We start from the raw sequence: 20,397 nt of genomic DNA on the forward strand, positions 1-20,397 counted from the left end.
ATACTGTAAAATTTTCAACTTATGAATAATTTAATTTCAATTTTCTAATTTTCATTTTTCTAATATTGATTTATGATTTACTGGTGATTTTTAAACACCAAGAAAAAAATATTTATTGAAAATTAATTAGAAATATACAATAAGTTCATTTTTCTTTACTGCTTATAAAACAATTTTCACTCTTATTTTTAAGGGAAAATACAAATTTATGTTTTTTTATTGAGAAGTCTAACTTATAAGTAATTTATTAATAAATGTTAAGTTACTAAAAAAATAAAATAAGATAATTGATATTTAGCTATAAATACACAAAAATAACTATTATCTTTTAAATAAAAATACTATAAAAAATCATTAATTAAAAATTAGTTCCTCATGCTAACAATCCATGAACAAATTTAAATGTGGATATTTAAGAAAACTATACTTTTATATTTCACCAGAATGTTAATTTAACTTAAAATAATTTATTAATAAATTTTAAACTATTAAAATAAATAAATTCATTTATTCAAAATTAATTAGAAATACATAAATAGTTCTATTTGCTAACTGCCTATAAAATAAATTTAACTGAATAGTTAAATAAAAATACAATTTAATGTTTCAATAGTTAAGAATCCTAACTTAACTTAAGATAAATTATTAACAAGTTTATACTACTTAAAAATTAAAATTCATTATTTGGAAATTAATTAAAAATATACAAAAAGTTTCTTTTGCTAACAATCTATCAAATTTAACTATGCAATTAGATAAATATAATTTATTGTTTCAGATAGGTAAGAATCTTAACTTCAGATTTTTAAATTTTAACCCATTAAAATAATAAAATTCATTAACTCAATATTAATTAGAAATACACAAAAAATTCCACTTGTTAACTATTCATAAAATAAATTTAACTATGGAGTTTTAGTTAATAAAGAATTTATGAAATTCAATTAAATTAAATTAAAATTTAAAAAACACAATTCATTAATTGAAAATTAGTTAAAAATACACAAATAGTTTCTTTTGCTAACAATTTATAAAACAAATTTAATTATGAATCTCTAAAAAAATACAATTTAATATTTCATTAGCTAAAAATCTTAACTTAAGATAACCTATTAATTAATTTTAAACCATTAAAATAATAAAATTCATTAACTTAAGATTAATTAGAGGTACACAAAAAATACTACTTGCTAACTGTTTATAAAATAAATTTAACTATGGAGTTTTAGTTAATAAAGAATTTTTAAAATTAAATTAAATTAAATTAAAATTTAAAAAACACAATTCATTAATTAAAAATTAGTTAAAAACACACAAATAGTTTCTTTTGCTAACAATTTATAAAACAAATTTAATTATGAACCTCTAAAGAAAAATACAATTTAATGTTTCATTAGGTAAAAATCGTAACTTAAGATAACCTATTAATTAATTTTAAACCTTAAAATAATAAAATTCATTAACTTAAGATTAATTAGAGGTGCACAAAAAATTCTACTTGCTAACTGTTTATAAAATAAATTTAACTATGGAGTTTTAGTTAATAAACTTAAATAATAAATTTTAGGCTCCTTAAAAAATACAATTCATTAAGTGAAAATTAGTTAATTAGTTTCTTTTGCTAACAGTTTATAAAACAAATTTAACTATGGGACTTTAAAGTAAAATTCTGTATTATGTTTGTTTCATTAACTAAAAACTTAAAATAATTTATTAATCAATTTTAATCTATCAAAATAATAAAATTAATTAAAAATTAAATAGAAATACACAAAAATACTTCTTGCTAACTGTTCCTAAAATAAATTTGACTATGGAGTTTAGTATTAGTTAAATCAAACAAAATTTAAGCTACTTAATAAACGAAATTTATTAATCAAAAATAAATAAATTCCTTTTGCTTGCAAACCATGAAACAAATTTAATTACACTGTTTTTTAAAAAATACAATTTAATGCTTCATTACATAAGAATGTTAACTTAATACCTTTTGAATTAGAAATACACAAAATGACATTGGCTAAAACAAGTAATGTGTTTCATTAGTTAATCTATTATTAATTATCTTTATTAAACAGTAACTTTTTCTTTGTTTTCTCTTTATTTCTTTAAATCCGTAAAACAATTGATTATAATTTTATCCTCATCAAATCTGACTAATGATTTTAAATCAAAGTTACTGTTAACATCAGTATCAACAAATTTGCTGAAATTATATATTAGTGATAAATTCTTATCTTATATTATTTTATATTGTTTTCTCTTGCTGCGCATAACCAGTAATTTATATAATAGCGCAACTTGTAAGATAAAATAGATGCGCAAAAAGTTTTTAGGAAACATTCAAGTTATTCCAAGACGAAACAATGTTAAACCAAAGTATATTGTAATGTTTCCTTGTGTTTGCCGACTAGAAAACCCAGAACGTTACATCAAATCAAAGACGCACAAACACTCGGTTTGCCGCAGTTTTATTGAAATCCCGCTTCCGGCTCGTTGCGACGGCCCTTTGTATGAGGAAATGTAGCGATTACTGGAAGTGAGCTCTAACTATTTCATAAAACACACACACACAGGCACACAGAGGGGAAACAGTAGTTTTGCAATTCAAAGTGAGACGACGGCGGCCCGTTATGAAGGTACGCGATGACACTATCGGTCAGTGTTTATCGTCGTTGCTCTACATGCACGGTTTTTAAACTCAACTCTATTAACAACGGACCGCCTGTGTTTTCATTATTGCGCCGGCCGATTTATGTGCCCGACCACTTATCAGATCGGGCGACGGTCTCGAAAAAAAATGTCCAGGTTTTAACGTTCACTGCGGCCGGGGTCCTATCCCAATCTAACTCGGGATTTCGTAATAACGTCCCAGCTTACGAAACGTCGCTGTGGTACTTTCGCTTCGCCCCGTTTGATGTGCGTGCCCGTATGTACGGTACGTTCGTCGTTAAGTCGGTCGTCCCGACGTGTCCGCCGTTGTTTTGCGACGTGCCCAACCGAATATGTATTAATTTCACGTGAATTAACGGTCGCACACCGCCGTTTTGTGGCAATTCAATTTATTGTCATCGCCCTTGAATAATTCCCAATCTAATTCGCATAATGGGCCGCTCGCACGGTACCCAAAACCGAAACTCAAATATGAATTTAGGCTAAATTATATCCACCAACGAGCTGCCGCCGCTAAACATAATTAACACTTTGCACTTTGTATAATTGGATGCATAAGATCATTATTTATCTTTGGTGCCGGCGAACACATGCACATTTGCATTACCAAAAGGCATTTTGATAAAACTATTTACCGCGATAAATCGCGATTCGGGGCCCCTGATCCTTGTCTCTTGATCTCAATTCGGCTCCGCATTCGGAGACGGGATAATTTCGTCAATGCAACTCCCAGTCGCGACTTCGGGCTGTGAACGTGCTGGCTGCACAGTGGGATTGCCTTTGTCAAAAAATGTCAGAAATATCAAATAATAAACAAAATATAAAAAGTTTTGTTAATAAAACTTTATATTTTCATAATTTGGTCTACAAATTTGAATATTTACAAAAATGACTGATATATGGTAGTTGAAAGTGATCGTTTGTCTGAAAGAAGTTCTATAGTGTATTTATTCACTTAAGTTACGGAGTGAAGAAAAAAAAAATGAATTTAAAAAGTAGTTCAAGTCATGTTATAATTGCTATAAAAGTTACAAATCAATATATTTTTAATGAATAAGTTAGGTAAATCACTCTGTATATCAATTGTTAATAATTTAAAGTTTGAACTTAACTGAAACAAATGTATAAAATTTATGTCTTACAATAGTTATAATAAATTTGTAGATAAAACTTCATATTCTCATAATTTGGTCTCAAAATTTGAACATTTACAAAATTGAATGATATATAGGCGTATAGTACATGTGAAAGAAGTTACTTCTATAGTGTATTCACTTAAGTTACGGAGTGAACAAAAAAAATGAATTTAAAAAGAAGTTCAATCCATGTCATAATTGCTATAAAAGTTTCAAATCAATATATTTTTAATGAATAAGTTAGGTAAATCATCCTGTATATTAATTGTTAATAATTTAAAGTTTGAACTTAACTGAGACAAATGTATAAAATTTATGTCTTACAGTAGTTATAAAAAATTTGTAGATAAAACTTCATATTCTCATAATTTGGTCCCAAAATTTGAACATTTACAAAATTGAATGATGTATAGGCATATGGTACATGTGAAAGAAGGTAGTTCTATAGTGTATTCACTTAACTTACGGAGTGAAGAAAAAGAAATGAATTTAAAAAGTAGTTCAAGTTATGTTATAATTGCTATAAAAGTTTCAAATTAATTTATTTTTAATGAATAAGTTAGGTAAATCATCCTGTATATCAATTGTTAATAATTTAAAGTTTTAACTTAACTGAGACAAATGTATAAAATTTATGTCTTATAGTAGTTATAATAAATTTGTAGATAAAACTTCATATTCTCATAATTTGGTCCCAAAATTTTAACATTTACAAAATTGAATGGTGTATAGGCGTATAGTACATGTGAAAGAAGGTAGTTCTATACTGTATTCACTTAAGTTACGAAGTGAAGAAAAAAAATAAATTTAAAAAGTAGTTTGTCATGTTATAATTGCTATAAAAGTTTCAAATCAATATATTTTTAATGAATAAGTTAGGTAAATCACCCTGTATATCAATTGTTACTATTTTAAAGTTGGAGCTTAACTGAGACAAATGTATAAAATTTATGCCTTACAGTAGTTATAATAAAATTTGTAGATAAAACTTCATATTTTCATAATTTGGTCTCAAAATTTAAATATTTACAAAATTGAATGTACAGTACATCTAAAAAAATGCAATTCTATAGTGTAAGTGAGTAGTTACAGAGTGAAGTAAAAAATAAATAAATTTAAAAAGTAGTTCAAGACATGTTATAATTACTGTAAAAGTTTTAAATCAATATATTTTTCCTTTCTCTCTAAACTTTTGATGAATAAATTTAGGTGAATCACCCTGTATATCAATTGTTTATGTTGTTAAGGATTATAGTAATTTAAAATTTGTACTTGATTGAGATAAATTTATAAAACTTATGTCCACTTAAAACTATAATTTTAGTTAATTTTATGATCTTGTAGTAGTTACAATAATTTTGTAGATAAAACTTCATATTTTCGTAATTTGGACTAAAAATTTGAATATTCATAAAATTAAATGATATATAGGTATGTCTGAAAGAATAAAATTCTATAGTGTATTCACACAATTGTAAAATTAATTAAAATTAAAGCTTTAAAAGCATAAATTATATGCATTTAACTTAAACCGTTAATTTTTGGCATACTCCCTAACTAAGAACAATGCTATCAGAAGTCATTATTAGTACTCCTAAATTTTATACAGGGTGTGTATATTTTGATACGTACGATATAATATATATATATTGAAATATATTTCATTATAATGTCAATCGTGGAAGCATTTCCTTATTTTTGACCCAAAATTAACAAACAATTAGAAGAAAATCGATAGGTTTGACGAATTTGAGTACTATTATTAATTCCACACATTGTCAACGGCCACGTAGCATATTTTACCGAACGTTCAAATGAATTAATATTGTATTATAATGATCTGAATTTGAATACGAACAAATAACGTTCTGACCCATGCCAGTCCGTTACTTGTCACCATTATTTAAATTAATGCGAGCAGTTTTGCGTCCTAATTGCGAAGTTTCAAGTACTGTAATTAGTTGGTCCGCAATATGGACACTTAATTGAAATTTTATGTCATTCGACACCTTTCGCAGTAATTAGTTCTTTGCTAAACATGAAACCGATAAACTCCGAACAATGAACAATTATTCTTTAGTTTTGAAAATAAATTAAAGACTAAGAGCTGAAACAGGTTTGAAGAAATTTATCACCAGGTGCGTGGTTTATAAGCGTGTTAGTTCGGAAAAGTTAGTTCACATTCAGTTTTCTGAACTTCCCCGGGTTCATTATTTATTTAGTGACGTTGACAAATTTACATTGGATAATTATTTGGAACACTTCTGGTGAAGTGTATTGAACTTCATAAATTTAAAGTTTGTTAACACACACGAACCAAATCATAAATTTGTGCCAAAATTAATTTGTTTGTGTGTTTAGATAAAATAAAATCTAATATTTTTTATAATCAGTTAAATATACAAGATTTATTTATATAATGAGTGGTCAAAATGTGAGAGCAGTTCAAACGTTCAATACTGAAAAAAATCTAAATAATTTTTTTCTGAAGTTTCTCCTGAAGAAAATCCCATCAAATTTAAATTTCAAAAATTGTTTTTTTCTTATATTTCTGTAACGTGTTATCCTAAAATACATGCCTAAAATCAATGTAATTATATAACACGAGAAAACGAGAAAAAGAACGTATTACTCTTTGTATATTTATTTAAAAATAGGTTTTTTCATTATTATTACAAAAAACATTAAAAAATATGATGGTTTGATATCATAATATAAAAATTTGAACTTAATGTGGGGTATTTCCACCTCTCCTATGAATGACGCCTCACATCTTCTGTTCATACAAAAAATCTTGCTCAATTTTCTCAATTCTTTCTCTAATAAATCAATTAAGTAAATAATATATACCCTCTATATGTGTGAACCCCACTTCTACCCATTAGAATATCTCAAGTTGAATAACCGCCAGTGAAAAATCGTGAGGATTAAAAGATCTGCAACTATTAATAACTGGCTAAGTGATGATTGCATGTGTATTGATGGTCGATGAAATTTTTACGAACCGAGATAAATGTATTAATAAATAGAGCCAAATCTCGTCGGAATGGGAGTCAAAAGGTCTATTTCCGTTCGGTGGTTTGCCGTGATTTTGTTCTTCTTTTAGTTATTTTTCATTCACATTTCGCTCTCGCAGGTGTGAAATATTTATTTGGATAACCTTCGATCGTTTCACACGGACTGACGCCTAAACAAACGGAATAACGAATTTTGTTGGGATTTTGTTATCGGTTTTATTTCGCAACGTTACCATCTCGTGTAATTTTTGTTATAAATAATTTCGTGAGAAAGCTTTCCTATGTTTGTGCTGCAGATTTGCGATGGAGGTGATAAAAAATCGTGTTGATATAACCACTTTCCCATGTAACAAGATTTTGACTGTTAATATTACGATATTTGTTTGATTTTATTCAAGCTGTAGATCAGTAATATTCGTTGTTTACACAATAACATTATCTGGTTTTAATTCAAAATTCCGTCCATCATTTGACGATTGTTTTAGTTCATTTCGTGTTTAGCTTTGCCAATTATTAGTTATGTGAGCATGTTTGTTTATTAGAAATTTAATGTACCGAATAATTAAAAATATAGCGTTTCGATATTAACAATCCTCTTTTCAACATAATTTTGCTCCAGGCATTTAATTTCAGTACTGAGTTTGTATTTAAAATTAATGTATTCTATTACTAAAAATTGCCACAGCCTATTTTTAACACCACTGAAGTGAAATAAAATTGTATATTCAGCAACACTGGAAATGTACTATAATATTTTAATGAAATTTATTTACTATTTTTGATCTACAATAATAACAAATTTTTACCATACAAAAAAATATTATTTATATAGTAATAAATTTAATTGATTGTTATTTTGGTTATCATTAGTTGCCAAAAATTCAGATTTACAATAGAAAAGGATATTTCAAAAAATTGGCTTCGCACAACGCCAATAAACATTGATTTTTATGTTATTTACACCACATGTAATTTAATGTTGTCAAACATTGCCAAGCAACCAATTAAAATACTAAAATTTCTCCAAATAAAAAGCAATTTCGTCACATGCTCATACCGGTATTTCAAAATGAAATTTTCAACTGCAGATTAAACAGCCACAAGATACAAGCCATAAACAAACAGTACCAGCGACGTCGTGTCGTAATTAGTTCCCGATGAGTAAAAGATGATGTGAAACGTTCCCCCGAATAAAGCCCCATCTCGTTTTTCCGTTTAAAGTTCAATCCTCGCCCGAACTTTACGTACTCTCAGGTCGCTGAAACTTTTTCAATTCACATAAATTGCATGACGGGGTGAGGGGGTCCGGAATGTCCTGTTGATATAAAATATAACTTTCGGTTTCCTGCGACGCGTAAGACGGTGGTCCGAAAAAGGGTCCCCGTGGACTGACCCTTCGGCCGTGAATGATTCACCGAAATGTTTAAATATTTAGGGGAATTGAAATTTTCGAGTTGCCCTTCGAGAACGTGGCTATTAATTAGGGCCCCTTTTGATTTAAATTCGGATTAACGCGACCATAATTAGGGAGAATTATTAAATAGTTTTGTTTCATATTTTACACGTGGGTGCGAACAATTCTATCGTAACTATTTACGAATGGGTTATTGTGTGCACGGACAAAAGGCAACTTTACGGCATATTTACATCTGGACATTTTTGCCAATATTGCATAACTACACATATAGTCGCTTGTATTGTTTAACGTAACCTTCAGCACATGGTTTTATCAGACATCGAGTTTTTGCTGTTTTTACGATGACTTTAAACAATTATCGTTTAAAATATATGACTATATAGTTGACGCATACTTGTTTACAACTTTTAAAAATGATTGCTACAACTGTTTTTTTTTTTAATTTTATTATATGAAATTAAAGAAGCTTTAGATTTTTAAGCTTTAAACTTTGTTTCATGTTTTTAAGCATTTTTAATGAATGAAATTGTCTTTATTTAATTAATGTAAGTTGAAATATATCAATTACATTTTTGAATATCCTTAGATATTGGTCTAGAAGTAAATTAAACTATCAGACTGATATTTTAAATTGAAATGTATTTATTAGTGCTAGAAGTAGACCTAACTAAATAAAATAAAATAATAATATGTCATTAGAGTGAAATTTAAAATTAGAATGCTTTTAATACAGCTAAATTATAATATTCTGTATTCCATTTGAGGTTTAACTACACTATTTCCATTTTTATATACAATATTCTGCATATTAAAATTGGATAGAAGTTTATTATGGTCATAGCAAAATAGTATTGTCATACGAGTAATATTTAAAAGTAAAATGATTTTTACCCAGCTAAATTATAATATTCTGTATCACATTTTAGATCACACTAAACTATTTCCATTTTTATACAATATTCTGCGTATTAAAATTGGATAGATGTTGTGTGTCATTGCAAATTAATGTTGTCATTAAAGTGAAATTTAAAAGTAGAATGCTTTTGAGACAATTTATAATATACTGTATCACATTTAAGATTAAATTAATATATTTCCATTTTTATGTACAATATTCTGCATATACAAATAGAATAGAAGTTTATTGTGACCATAGCAAAATAAAATTGTCATTAGAGTAAAATTTAAAATTAGAATGCTTTTGATAGAGCTAACATATAATATTCTGTATTCCATTTAAGGTTTAACTACACTATTTCCATTTTTATATACAATATTCTCCATATTAAAATTGGATAGAAGTTTATTATGGTCATAGCAAAATAGTATTGTCATAAGAGTAATATTTAAAAGTAAAATGCTTTTGACACAGCTAAATTATAATATTCTGTATCACATTTTAGATCACACTAAACTACTTCCATTTTTATACAATATTCTGCATATTAAAATTGGATAGAAGTTGTGTGTCATTGCAAAATAATATTTTCATTAGAGTAAAATTTTAAAGAAGAATGCTTTTGATACAGCTAAATTATAATATTCTGTATTTCATTTGATGTATAACTACACTATTTCCATTTTTATATACAATATTCTGCTTATTAAAATTGGATAGAAGTTTATTATGTTCATAACAAAATAGTATTGTCATAAGTGTAATATTTAAAAGTAAAATGTTTTTAACATAGCTAAATTATAATATTCTGTATCACATTTTAGATCTAACTAAAGTATTTCCATTTTTGTAGAATTTTAATAATACTTTAATACTGTTTTATACAATACTCTGGATATACAAATTTGATTGAATGATATTGTGATTGAATATATAAATATTATTATTACAGTGGAATTTAAAAGTAAAATTAAATTAACACAGCTTAATTATGATATTCTGTATCACATTTTAGAATTAACTTGTTTATATATTGAAGAATATAGCCATTTAATATTATCATTAAAATTAGATTCAGTAATAAAATAAAATTAACATTCACAATTTACATTCAATTAAACCATTTTTAAACAGTATTGTACATTCTCAAATTGTTCCTATCACTTTATTAATTATAAAATGTAATTATCTTTGCACTACATATTGTACATTCATGTGCATACATTGTAAATACACACAAGATTGTGTGATATTAAAACAGTGAAAATATCCCTCTATATTTATTTATATCATTTTCAATACTGATTGAAAATTCAATAACTGAAATACCGGGATTTTGTTTTACGATCATCCCAACATGTGAGTGTTTGTGCATTATTGACTGTCGAACAAAGTACACCTTGCCTAAAACCCATTTATTTATAGCTGGTTCGAGTGAATCTGTCCGTCAATAGTGGGGAAACAGGCAGGAACGAACGGAACGGGTATAGAATTGCCATTATGCCATAAGATAACATTTTTCATGTGCCACTCAAACGACACATTTTAAAATAAACCGCACACCAGACGGAATCCACCGTGGGCATTTTTTTCCCGCGTGTGTGTTGTGTGTGTGCCGCATTTCAAAATATGACTGATGACTCTCTGGTTACGGCGACAATGTACTATTTTCAGTTGAAATTCGGTCGGGTTTACGTAAGTGATTGGTTTCCACTCAAAAACAAAGTATAATTAGTCACATTTCGTTCCGGTTTTGGGACGGCTTCGCTAATTAAATTGGTAACATTTATCCTTGTTACATGACGAACCTGTAAGTTAAGGATAACAATTAACATGCGGTGTAATACAGGTGGTTTATTCGATTTTTCCGTGCAAAAACAACATTAATTAATAAGCTTAAAAACTGTACGGAGTTCCATGTTACGTTTTAAATTATTTACGTCGGGTCGCATTCAAGGATTTAAATAACGTACAAAGAAAAATGCTGGAAATGAACGTTTGGCCGTTTTATTGTGTTGCACAACAAGTATTTAGCATGCGAGGGAAATCAAATTTCAAATATGTATCGGAAAATTTAATCAAATCCAGAAGAAAAATGCACCTCCACGCTATTAAAAATGCCAGTATCGGAAACCTCCACCAAAAATATTTATTTTGGTTGCCAATATCTCTTTATTACATACCGGATCCGCCACGCGAGATTGATGTATCAATGCCGGGTATTTTTAGTATTTTCCGAAGGGGGGAACTATATTAATACGTGGCATTCCAGACGGCATTTTTCGACGGTAACAAAATGCAAAGGTGAATTTAATTCGTTTCCGATGTGCGAACACGAAAAATCAGTATTCCTTTCACAAACCGCTTTTTTGCCCTCCAATAACATTCCCGTTCATTATTTCATAATTTTCCGTTAACAATCCGGTAATTTGCCGTACGTTTTTTCTGCACGTCGACTTCTTCGGCGCATGCAATGTCCTCCAGATTAGCGTAATTACAAATTAATGGACAGCTAATTTAGAACTATAAAATTACAAGCGAAAATATTAATTGCGTCGCGTTTGCAACGCCGACATAATTTACTGCAGGGAACGTTTTCGTACCGATAGAAAGTAAAAATTATTGAGAAATCCGCGTTTGTCTCAGCCATTCGGCATTGTTGACTCACGACAATGCATTTCTGGTTTGTAAATCGTGCCACGGAAAAATTGCCGGTACGGATCAGGCGGATGCAAATTGCTGAGGATTTCTATGCTCGTCGGCGGTATTTATAGTTTCAATTAAGTGAAACTGTGCTATGTGTAGCATGTGTCACAACAATTTTCTGGTGTTTGTAAATCTTTCAATTTGAATTTACTTTTAATTGCCCAAACAAGCACTTTATGTGTTTGGTGTCAAATCAGTCTCTCAATTACACTGCGAGTCTTTCGAAGTAGATAATTTGGTTTCCCAGATTAAATAGGTTTAAAAATATTTTCATGTTTTATTTGGATTTGTTTTATTATACATTTATTAGATATAAACAACAATGCATTTTGTGGTTCATTATTATAGTAACTGCTTAAAATGTTGAATGTTTTAACCATTAAACTATGTCCATTTTTATACAATATTCTGCATATTAAAATTGGATAGAAGTTTATTGTGTGTCATAGCAAATTAATATTGTCATTAGAGTAAAATTTAAAAGTAGAATGCTTTTGACACAGCTAAATTATAATATTCTGTATTCCATTTGAGGTTTAACTACATTATTTCCATTTTTATACACAATATTCTGTATATTAAAATTGGATAGAAGTTTATTATGGTCATAGCAAAATAGTATTGTTATAAGAGCAATATTTGAAAGTAAAATGTTTTTGACACAGCTAAATTATAATATTCTGTATGACATTTTAGATCACACTAAACTACTTCCATTTTTATACAATATTCTGCGTATTAAAATTGGATAGAAGTTGTGTGTTATTGCAAATTAATGTTGTCATTAGAGTGAAATATAAAAGTAGAATGCTTTTGAGACAATTTATAATATACTGTATCACATTTTTGATTTAATTAAAATATTTCCATTTTTATGTACAATATTCTGTATATTCAGATAGAATAGAAGTTTTTTGTGACCATAGCAAAATAATATTGTCATTAGAGTAAAATTTAAAATTAGAATGCTTTTGATACAGCCAAATTATAATATTCTGTATTCCATTTGAGGTTTAACTACACTATTTCTATTTTTATATACAAATATTCTGCATATTTAAATTGGATAGAAGTTTATTACGGTCATAGCAAAATAGTATTGTCATAAGAGCAATATTTAAAAGTAAAATGCTTTTGACACAGCTAAATTATAATATTCTGTATCACATTTTAGATCACACTAAACTATTTCCATTTTTATACAATATTCTGCGTATTAAAATTGGATAGAAGTTGAGTGTCATTACAAATTAATATTGTCATTAGAGTGAAATTTAAAAGTAGAATGCTTTTGAGGCAATTTATAATATACTTTATCACATTTTAGATTTAATTAAAATATTTCCATTTTTATATACAATATTCTGCATATACAAATAGAATAGAAATTTATTGTGACCATAGCAAAATAATATTGTCATTAGAGTAAAATTTAAAATTAGAATGCTTTTGATACAGCTAAATTATAATATTCTGTATTCCATTTGAGGTTTAACTACACTATTTCCATTTTTATATACAATATTCTGCATATTAAAATTGGATAGAAGTTTATTACGGTCATAGCAAAATAGTATTGTCATAAGAGTAATATTTAAAAGTAAAATGCTTTTGACACAGCTAAATTATAATATTCTATATCACATTTTAGATCACACTAAACCACTTCCATTTTATACAATATTCTGCGTATTAAAATTGGATAGAAGTTGTGTGTCATTTCAAATTAATATTGTCATTAGAGTGAAATTTAAAAGTAGAATGCTTTTGTGACAATATATAATATACTGTATCACATTTTAGATTTAATTAAAGTATTTTCATTTTTATGTACAATATTCTGCATATTCAAATAGAATAGAAGTTTATTGTGACCATAGCAAAATAATATTGTGATTAGAGTAAAATTTAAAATTAGAATGCTTTTGATACAGCTAAATATAATATTCTGTATTCCATTTGAGGTTTAACTACACTATTTCCATTTTTATATACAATAATCTACATATTAAAATTGGATAGAAGTTTATTATGGTTCTGTTTCACATTTTAGATCTAACTAAAGAGGAATTTTAAAGTAGAATGCTTTTTTATACAATAAATATTTTATATTTATTTTATTTTTATACATTTATTAGACATAAACAACATTCCATTTCGTGTAAAATTTTTATTTCTAAAAAATGCAATTTGTGGTTCATTATTATAGTAACTGCTTAAAGTGTTAAATGTTTTAACCATAACTTCACTGTTCCAAGAAATTAACGCAACACACCAATAATAATTGATTATTATTAATATTTCTTAAAAACTGTATTGTATATTTATTTAAAAATAGGTTTTAATTTATAATTGTTATAAAAAATTAACAAACTTTTATAAATTATATAAATAAAAATTTGAAATTAATATGAATGACAGCCTCACATCTTCTGTTCATACTCCAAATCTGGGTTCTAATTTCATTTTGATCCAAATTCTCCCAAATTTTGTTGTTCTAGAATATCCATAAAGTAACGCTGAACATCATCTTACGCCTTGGTAACATTGGATTATAATTTTTCTTATAGTTTTACTTCGATGAATGATAATTACAATAAGCAAAAGATCGGATAATGTTGCTGTAATCATGGCCACTACTGTACAACGTAGTATTTATTAAAATTTATTTTCATGATGTATTTGTTGCCGCTAATATTCATACCATATCATCCATACATCAAAAGACACGCAGTGTGGTTAATTGTAAATTAAGCTTTAATGAATGGTACATCAATTTAATTTACGAAAAAATTATAACCTTTACTTGTTCAAGGAACAATAGATAATAGACTTTGTAAACAAGCATTATTCAAATAACATTAATGTGTGGTAATTTATGGTAAATAAAAATTATGCACCGGGTAATTTTGTTTCAAGTTGGTGCCTATTAATATTTATTCAAAATTTCCACTACAATTTTACATGCATATTGCTATCACAACACAGTCTATTTGCCAAGAGCAATTGCAAAAATACAAACCGAGTAAATTGTAAATATGAACCACCCGACTAGTAGTAGGAAAATAAAGCAGACAATTGCAAGTACAATTTTCGACGTACAAAATCCGCAATCCGCATTTGTTACCGTAATTTCGTCCGGGCAGAAAGGCGGGTTGTAAACGTGTATAAGGCAATTTGATGACATTATATTCCAATTTGTTCCGTAATCTGTTGCTGCGTGATTAGCCTCCCCAAATAAGGTAATCCCGTCACACTTTTAATTCCACTCCCGCTAATTGCCACAAATCAAATCAAAACTCTCCACACGTCATTTCGTTTATTGGAGCCATCTCGAAGGTGTTTTAGTTGCAAAATTAACCCGACCCATTTTTTCTTGTTGCCCCTTAGTCAGAATATTAAGCCACTGCCAACAACAAACTCCCAACTCAACTTGTAAAGAGATTACACACTAAGTTGTATCGCGTTGTTTCCGAAAGCTCCCCAGACTCAATATGGGAATTAAACATCGACTTAATCGCCGTTTTTGTCACATCCACGGAAACGACACAACGGGAAACTGCCCTCGCTAATCGAGCCCGTCCATTCGTCTCCGTCCCAATAATAAATTAACGTCTTTCCGAAGCACGCCCAAAAAATAATCCGGCCAACGTTCCGCGTTTTCCCATCGCCGAGTCCTAATTACGAGTTTCGTGTTTAAAGAGAGTTTATAATACGACGAAGGATTAAGTCAGAGTTGGCCAACGCACTTTTACACGACACGCAGTCGGAATTTTATATCGGGATTACGATTTTCGGGGCTCGAATTTATGTTGTTTGTCTTAAAAGTCGATTCACGCGTGGGTTTGACAAATCAACTTTCATTTTCATCTTTCGGATGCGTTTTGACTTACTGATTTGTTCCACCACTGTCAAAATTAATTTGTGTCTTTGTTACATGACTTAGATCTTGGTTCTTTTTTAATTTGCTTTAAAATGATTGTGCTTTATGTCTAAAACTTTCTAATATTTTTATAGTCATTAAAGTAAAAATTTACTATAATTTTGTTCATTGAAAAATAAAAAAGTATAAATAAAAGTTGAGATACTTCAGTTTTAACTTTAGATTTTCAATTCAATTTTAATAAATTCTTATACAATAAATTTTACATTTATTTATAGTTTTTTTAAATAAATTATTAAGAAAATATTTATTTTTAATTTAATATATTAAACTCTGCTGTTACTTTGGTAATATTTCATAATATATATATACACTGTGATTACTTTTAATTGGGGGGGGGGAATGATTATGGATTATTTGTAATACTTATGTCTATCATAATTTAAAATTTGAACTACATTGAGATTAATGTGTACAACTTACACCTATATAAAACTTTTTGGTCTTAATAACTTTTCCAGGTGGAAGTTATAAAGAAAATATTTATTTTTAATTTGATGTATTAAACTCTTCTGAAGTTACTTCGATAAGGAGTTATTATAATTTAAAGTTGTCTAAAATTATTTAAAACTTCTAGAACTACAATTTTTCAGACATATACATTATCGCTCATATGTAGAAAAACTTTAAAAATTTAGACCTAGAAGTAGGTCCAATGTACTTGGAATTATACCTTTCATTAATTGGTTTGCTCACTCATGAAACATTTGAATGATTGGAACTGACTTTCATCGGAAAACAAAATTGTTTTCCAATGCCCATCTGATCAGTTCATACGTTTGAAGAATGAAGAGTTTCTTTGCTGATTTTGTACCACAGAGATCAGCTTCTTTTAGTCTTCGTTTTATGATAAGTGGATAATTTTATTTCATTATCCCCTTTTGGCTAGGGCCATCCCACTGTGTACCAGCAGCTATATTACAATCTTGTAGAAGATCTCTCCATTGACTCAACTCTTTCTGGCAATCCACATTAATAATCGGTTGACGTGTATTGAATTCCCATTCAAAGCACCTAGTTTGGATGTGCCACACGTGGTTCAATAAAAAGATCCGAATGCGACAACAATTGTTATGGGCAACAAAAACTAATTTACTTTATAGATCATTAAAACGGGTAATTCATTATATTAATGTACCCGGACCCAGTCATATTTTCTGATTTCGGTTTTCAATATCTCCACATGGCACTAACGATAATTTATGGGTTTCGACTGCAAAACAATGCAAAATACCGGGCACACCAATTACACAATCCGTTCTCCCCCTCCATTACGGTGCGCAGCCCAAACAAGAAATAAATAGGGCAATTAAGTAAATTTATTGCACTAGGAAACTATCAATAATGCTAGCAAAAACATAAAAAGAGTCAATTTGGGCGGCAATAAACATTCAATATTTAAAATGAATGCAGTGGAAAATGGTCGGGTTTCATTAATGTGCACGTGGAGTTTCGCAGTTTGTAAATGAAAAGCCATAAATGTTCCTCAAAGTAACATGATTTTAAATTAAAATGTATATTAAGCAAGCCCAACAACTCCATATTAACTACCCTCCTCCGTCTACATTGTCCAATTATTATATTTTTTATTCTGCCTTGTAATTTACGGGGGCATTATTAAAAATTGTCTTTCTAATTACATTCAATAAAGTGGTCTATTTTTACCTTCCGTCTCTGACCTGTCAAATTTAGAATGACTTTAACTGATAGTTTTATTTTGTTTCCAGAAAGGAAACTGTTCGTGGGCATGCTGGGCAAGAAACTGTGCGAGAACGACGTCCGGAACATGTTCAACGGGCACGGTGTGATCGAGGAGTGCACGGTGCTACGGGACCCGTCCGGTAACTCCCGCGGTTGTGCGTTCGTCACGTTCGCCAGTAAACAGTCAGCCCTCAGTGCCATCAAAGCTTTACACCAGTCCCAAACCATGGAGGGATGTTCGGCTCCACTGGTAGTCAAGTTTGCCGACACGCAAAAGGAGAAGGAGCAGAAGCGCCAGCAGCAGATGCAGGCGAGCGTGTGGAACGTACTGGCGACGGCTCCACAGCTCCAGTCTCCGCCGCAACAGTACTCACCGGTGCTGCCCAACGACCAGCTGCAGTTCCTGCAGGCGATAGGTGGCCAAGGGCTGCTTCAACAGCAGCAACTGTTGCCGGACAATCTGCTCGCGCCCATCGGGGTGCAGAACCTGATGACGTTGGCGACAATGGCTCAACCGACGGCGGCGGCGGCCGCTGCCGCGCCTCTCTGTATGGCCAATTTGCTGGGCAAAAGTTCCAATGTGGAAAGGTCGCTGACGGCAGGACTGCAGTCCGGTATGTCCACGCCTGACCTGTCGTCGTATGGGTCGCTCATCACGAATGCGACGATTAATGCGGCGGCTATGGCGGCAGCTGGAAAGCAGATTGAAGGTATGACATTATTCTTCATTAAGCATGACTATCGCCGATTTATTCTTCCCTTGTTTAAATCACTTTCTAAAGCTCCGAGTGTACGACTGTCCCATTAACACACATAAAAGGAACTTAACAAGTTAATTCTCAATTTGTTATGCTCCTAGTCAATATATTTCCATCTCATCAATTAAGGTTATCTTGTAGTTGCATTCATTCTGTTTTCCTCTTTCGTAAGCAACTTTTATCTCTAATTGCATCTCCGTGACATAAACACAGTAATAGTCCTTAGTTAACAATCGTTCCTGGATATTTAAATCGTGGGAAACGAAATTAAGCATACATAGATCCTCTTTTAATTGCCTTCTTCATACACCCGACCCGTGCATCGATAATTGCAGATATTATCCGGCATAACTCCATCAATTAGAATAAATTGGCCAGGAAGCGGAACGGAACACGGACGGACGTGTTACTACACTTCTTAATTACACCCACGGTCTGTTTACGAGTTTATTATCAAATTGTCATTAGCCGTCCCAAAACGGGTGAAACTTCGGACGGCGACGCGACCCCTGTTTCACCTTGACGCCGCAAATGGGCCCAAACTTAAGCCATTTGACAACACCGACTGCATACATAATATATCCGATGCCTAAAACTGTTGAGTTATGTGCGACGCTTTCGCGGCCCGATTGTTATGCATGGCATTCTAAACGGCAATGATTCGGTGTAATGTTTATTGTCTGTCTGCTTTGGTTCGGAATGTTTTATTGCTGTAAGGTGGAGGAGCTAATTAACAGTTTTCCCTATATCATTTGTTTTATTAGTTCAGACTTTAAAATCGAATATAGAAATCAATCAATCAGTATGCTTTTCAAAACTCTTGGGACAGCATGTATCTATAACTAATACAGAGAATAAGCATGCTTTTTCTCCATTACCTTTTCCAAACATAATCGTTTATTTGGATATTTAAATTTGATCCTTACAAAGCTCCATAATTACAACTACCACAATGTATATGAAAAAGCTCTTATTCCATCTTTTCCTTTCTATTATGTTTTTCATCCTTCCATTTGCAAAGTAAACCTAGTCTGCAAAGAAAAGGTTGAGCGGGGTCAACAAAAATGTGATTCTTTAATTTTTCAAAAATCTATTGAAGAAACAAATAGTTTCATCAAAAAGGATATAGAAAAGTTTAGGTTATTTGGAAGTCCATCTTTTTCTTATGCTGTCCTCCAGTTTCCAAAGAAGAGGAGTAGCAAAACAAACATTCTAAAATTTATTGGACAAACGAAAAGTTATAACCATAACAATGGATATGGAAAAGTTTGTATTAAGTAGAAATCCATTTTTTTCTTTCTATTATCTTTTGCAGTACTTCCTTTCGTAACTAAATCCAGTTCCCAAGAAAATGGAGTATCAAGGTCAATATTCTTGTGTTGTTTTAAATGTGATTCTTTAATTTTTCTAAAAATAATGTATATAAAAAAGTTTGGATTAAGTAGAAGCCCAAGCTTCCGAAGAAGAAATGAAGATATGTTATATCCACTTAGAAAAGCCTACAGAAATCAGTTTTCTGAGAACAAGCCAAATTGGTGTGAAGTTAACCATCTCATAAATCATTCCTTAATTTGGAGGAGCTAATTAACAGTTTTCCCTATATCATTTGTTTTATTAGTTCAGACTTTGAAATCGAATATAGAAGTCAATCAAAGTAACAGTATGCTTTTCAAAACTCTTGGGGCAGCATGTAGCTATAACTAATACAGGGTATAAGCATGGTTTTTCTCCATTACCTTTTCCAAACATAACCGTTTATATGTATATTTCAATTTAATCCTTTCAAAGCTCAATAGTTTCAACTATCACAATGTATATGAAAAAGCTCTTATTCTATCTTTTTCTTTCTATTATGTTTTGCAACCTTCCCTGTGCAAAGTAAACCTAGTCCGCAAAGAAAAGGAACAAAAATGTGATTCTTAAATTTTTCAAAAATCTATTGAAGAAACAAATAGTTCCATCACAATAGATATAGAAAAGTTTAGGTTATTTGAAAGTCCATCTTTTCTTATGGTGCCCTCCAGTTTCCAAAGAAGAGGAGGAGCAAGACAAACATTCTAAAATTAATTGAACAAACGAGAAATTACAACCATAACAATAGATATGGAACAGTTTGTATTAAGTAGAAGTCCATTTTTTTCTTTCTAT

General features: G+C 29.9%; 1 protein-coding gene across 5 annotated transcripts in view; it reads left to right on the forward strand.

Moving 5' to 3' along the window:
- Window positions 1-20,397, forward strand: part of LOC109600431 (CUGBP Elav-like family member 2) — a 372,127-nt gene that overhangs the window by 343,792 nt on the left and 7,938 nt on the right. For all 5 annotated transcript variants that reach the window (XM_049967989.1, XM_049967986.1, XM_049967987.1 and 2 more), the window contains one exon: window positions 17,518-18,201. In XM_049967989.1, coding sequence (XP_049823946.1) covers window positions 17,518-18,201 — 684 coding nt within the window. The remainder of the gene's footprint in view (window positions 1-17,517; window positions 18,202-20,397) is intronic.

This window comes from Aethina tumida, chromosome 5 (genome assembly GCF_024364675.1).
Source record: "Aethina tumida isolate Nest 87 chromosome 5, icAetTumi1.1, whole genome shotgun sequence".
NCBI lineage: Eukaryota > Metazoa > Arthropoda > Insecta > Coleoptera > Nitidulidae > Aethina > Aethina tumida.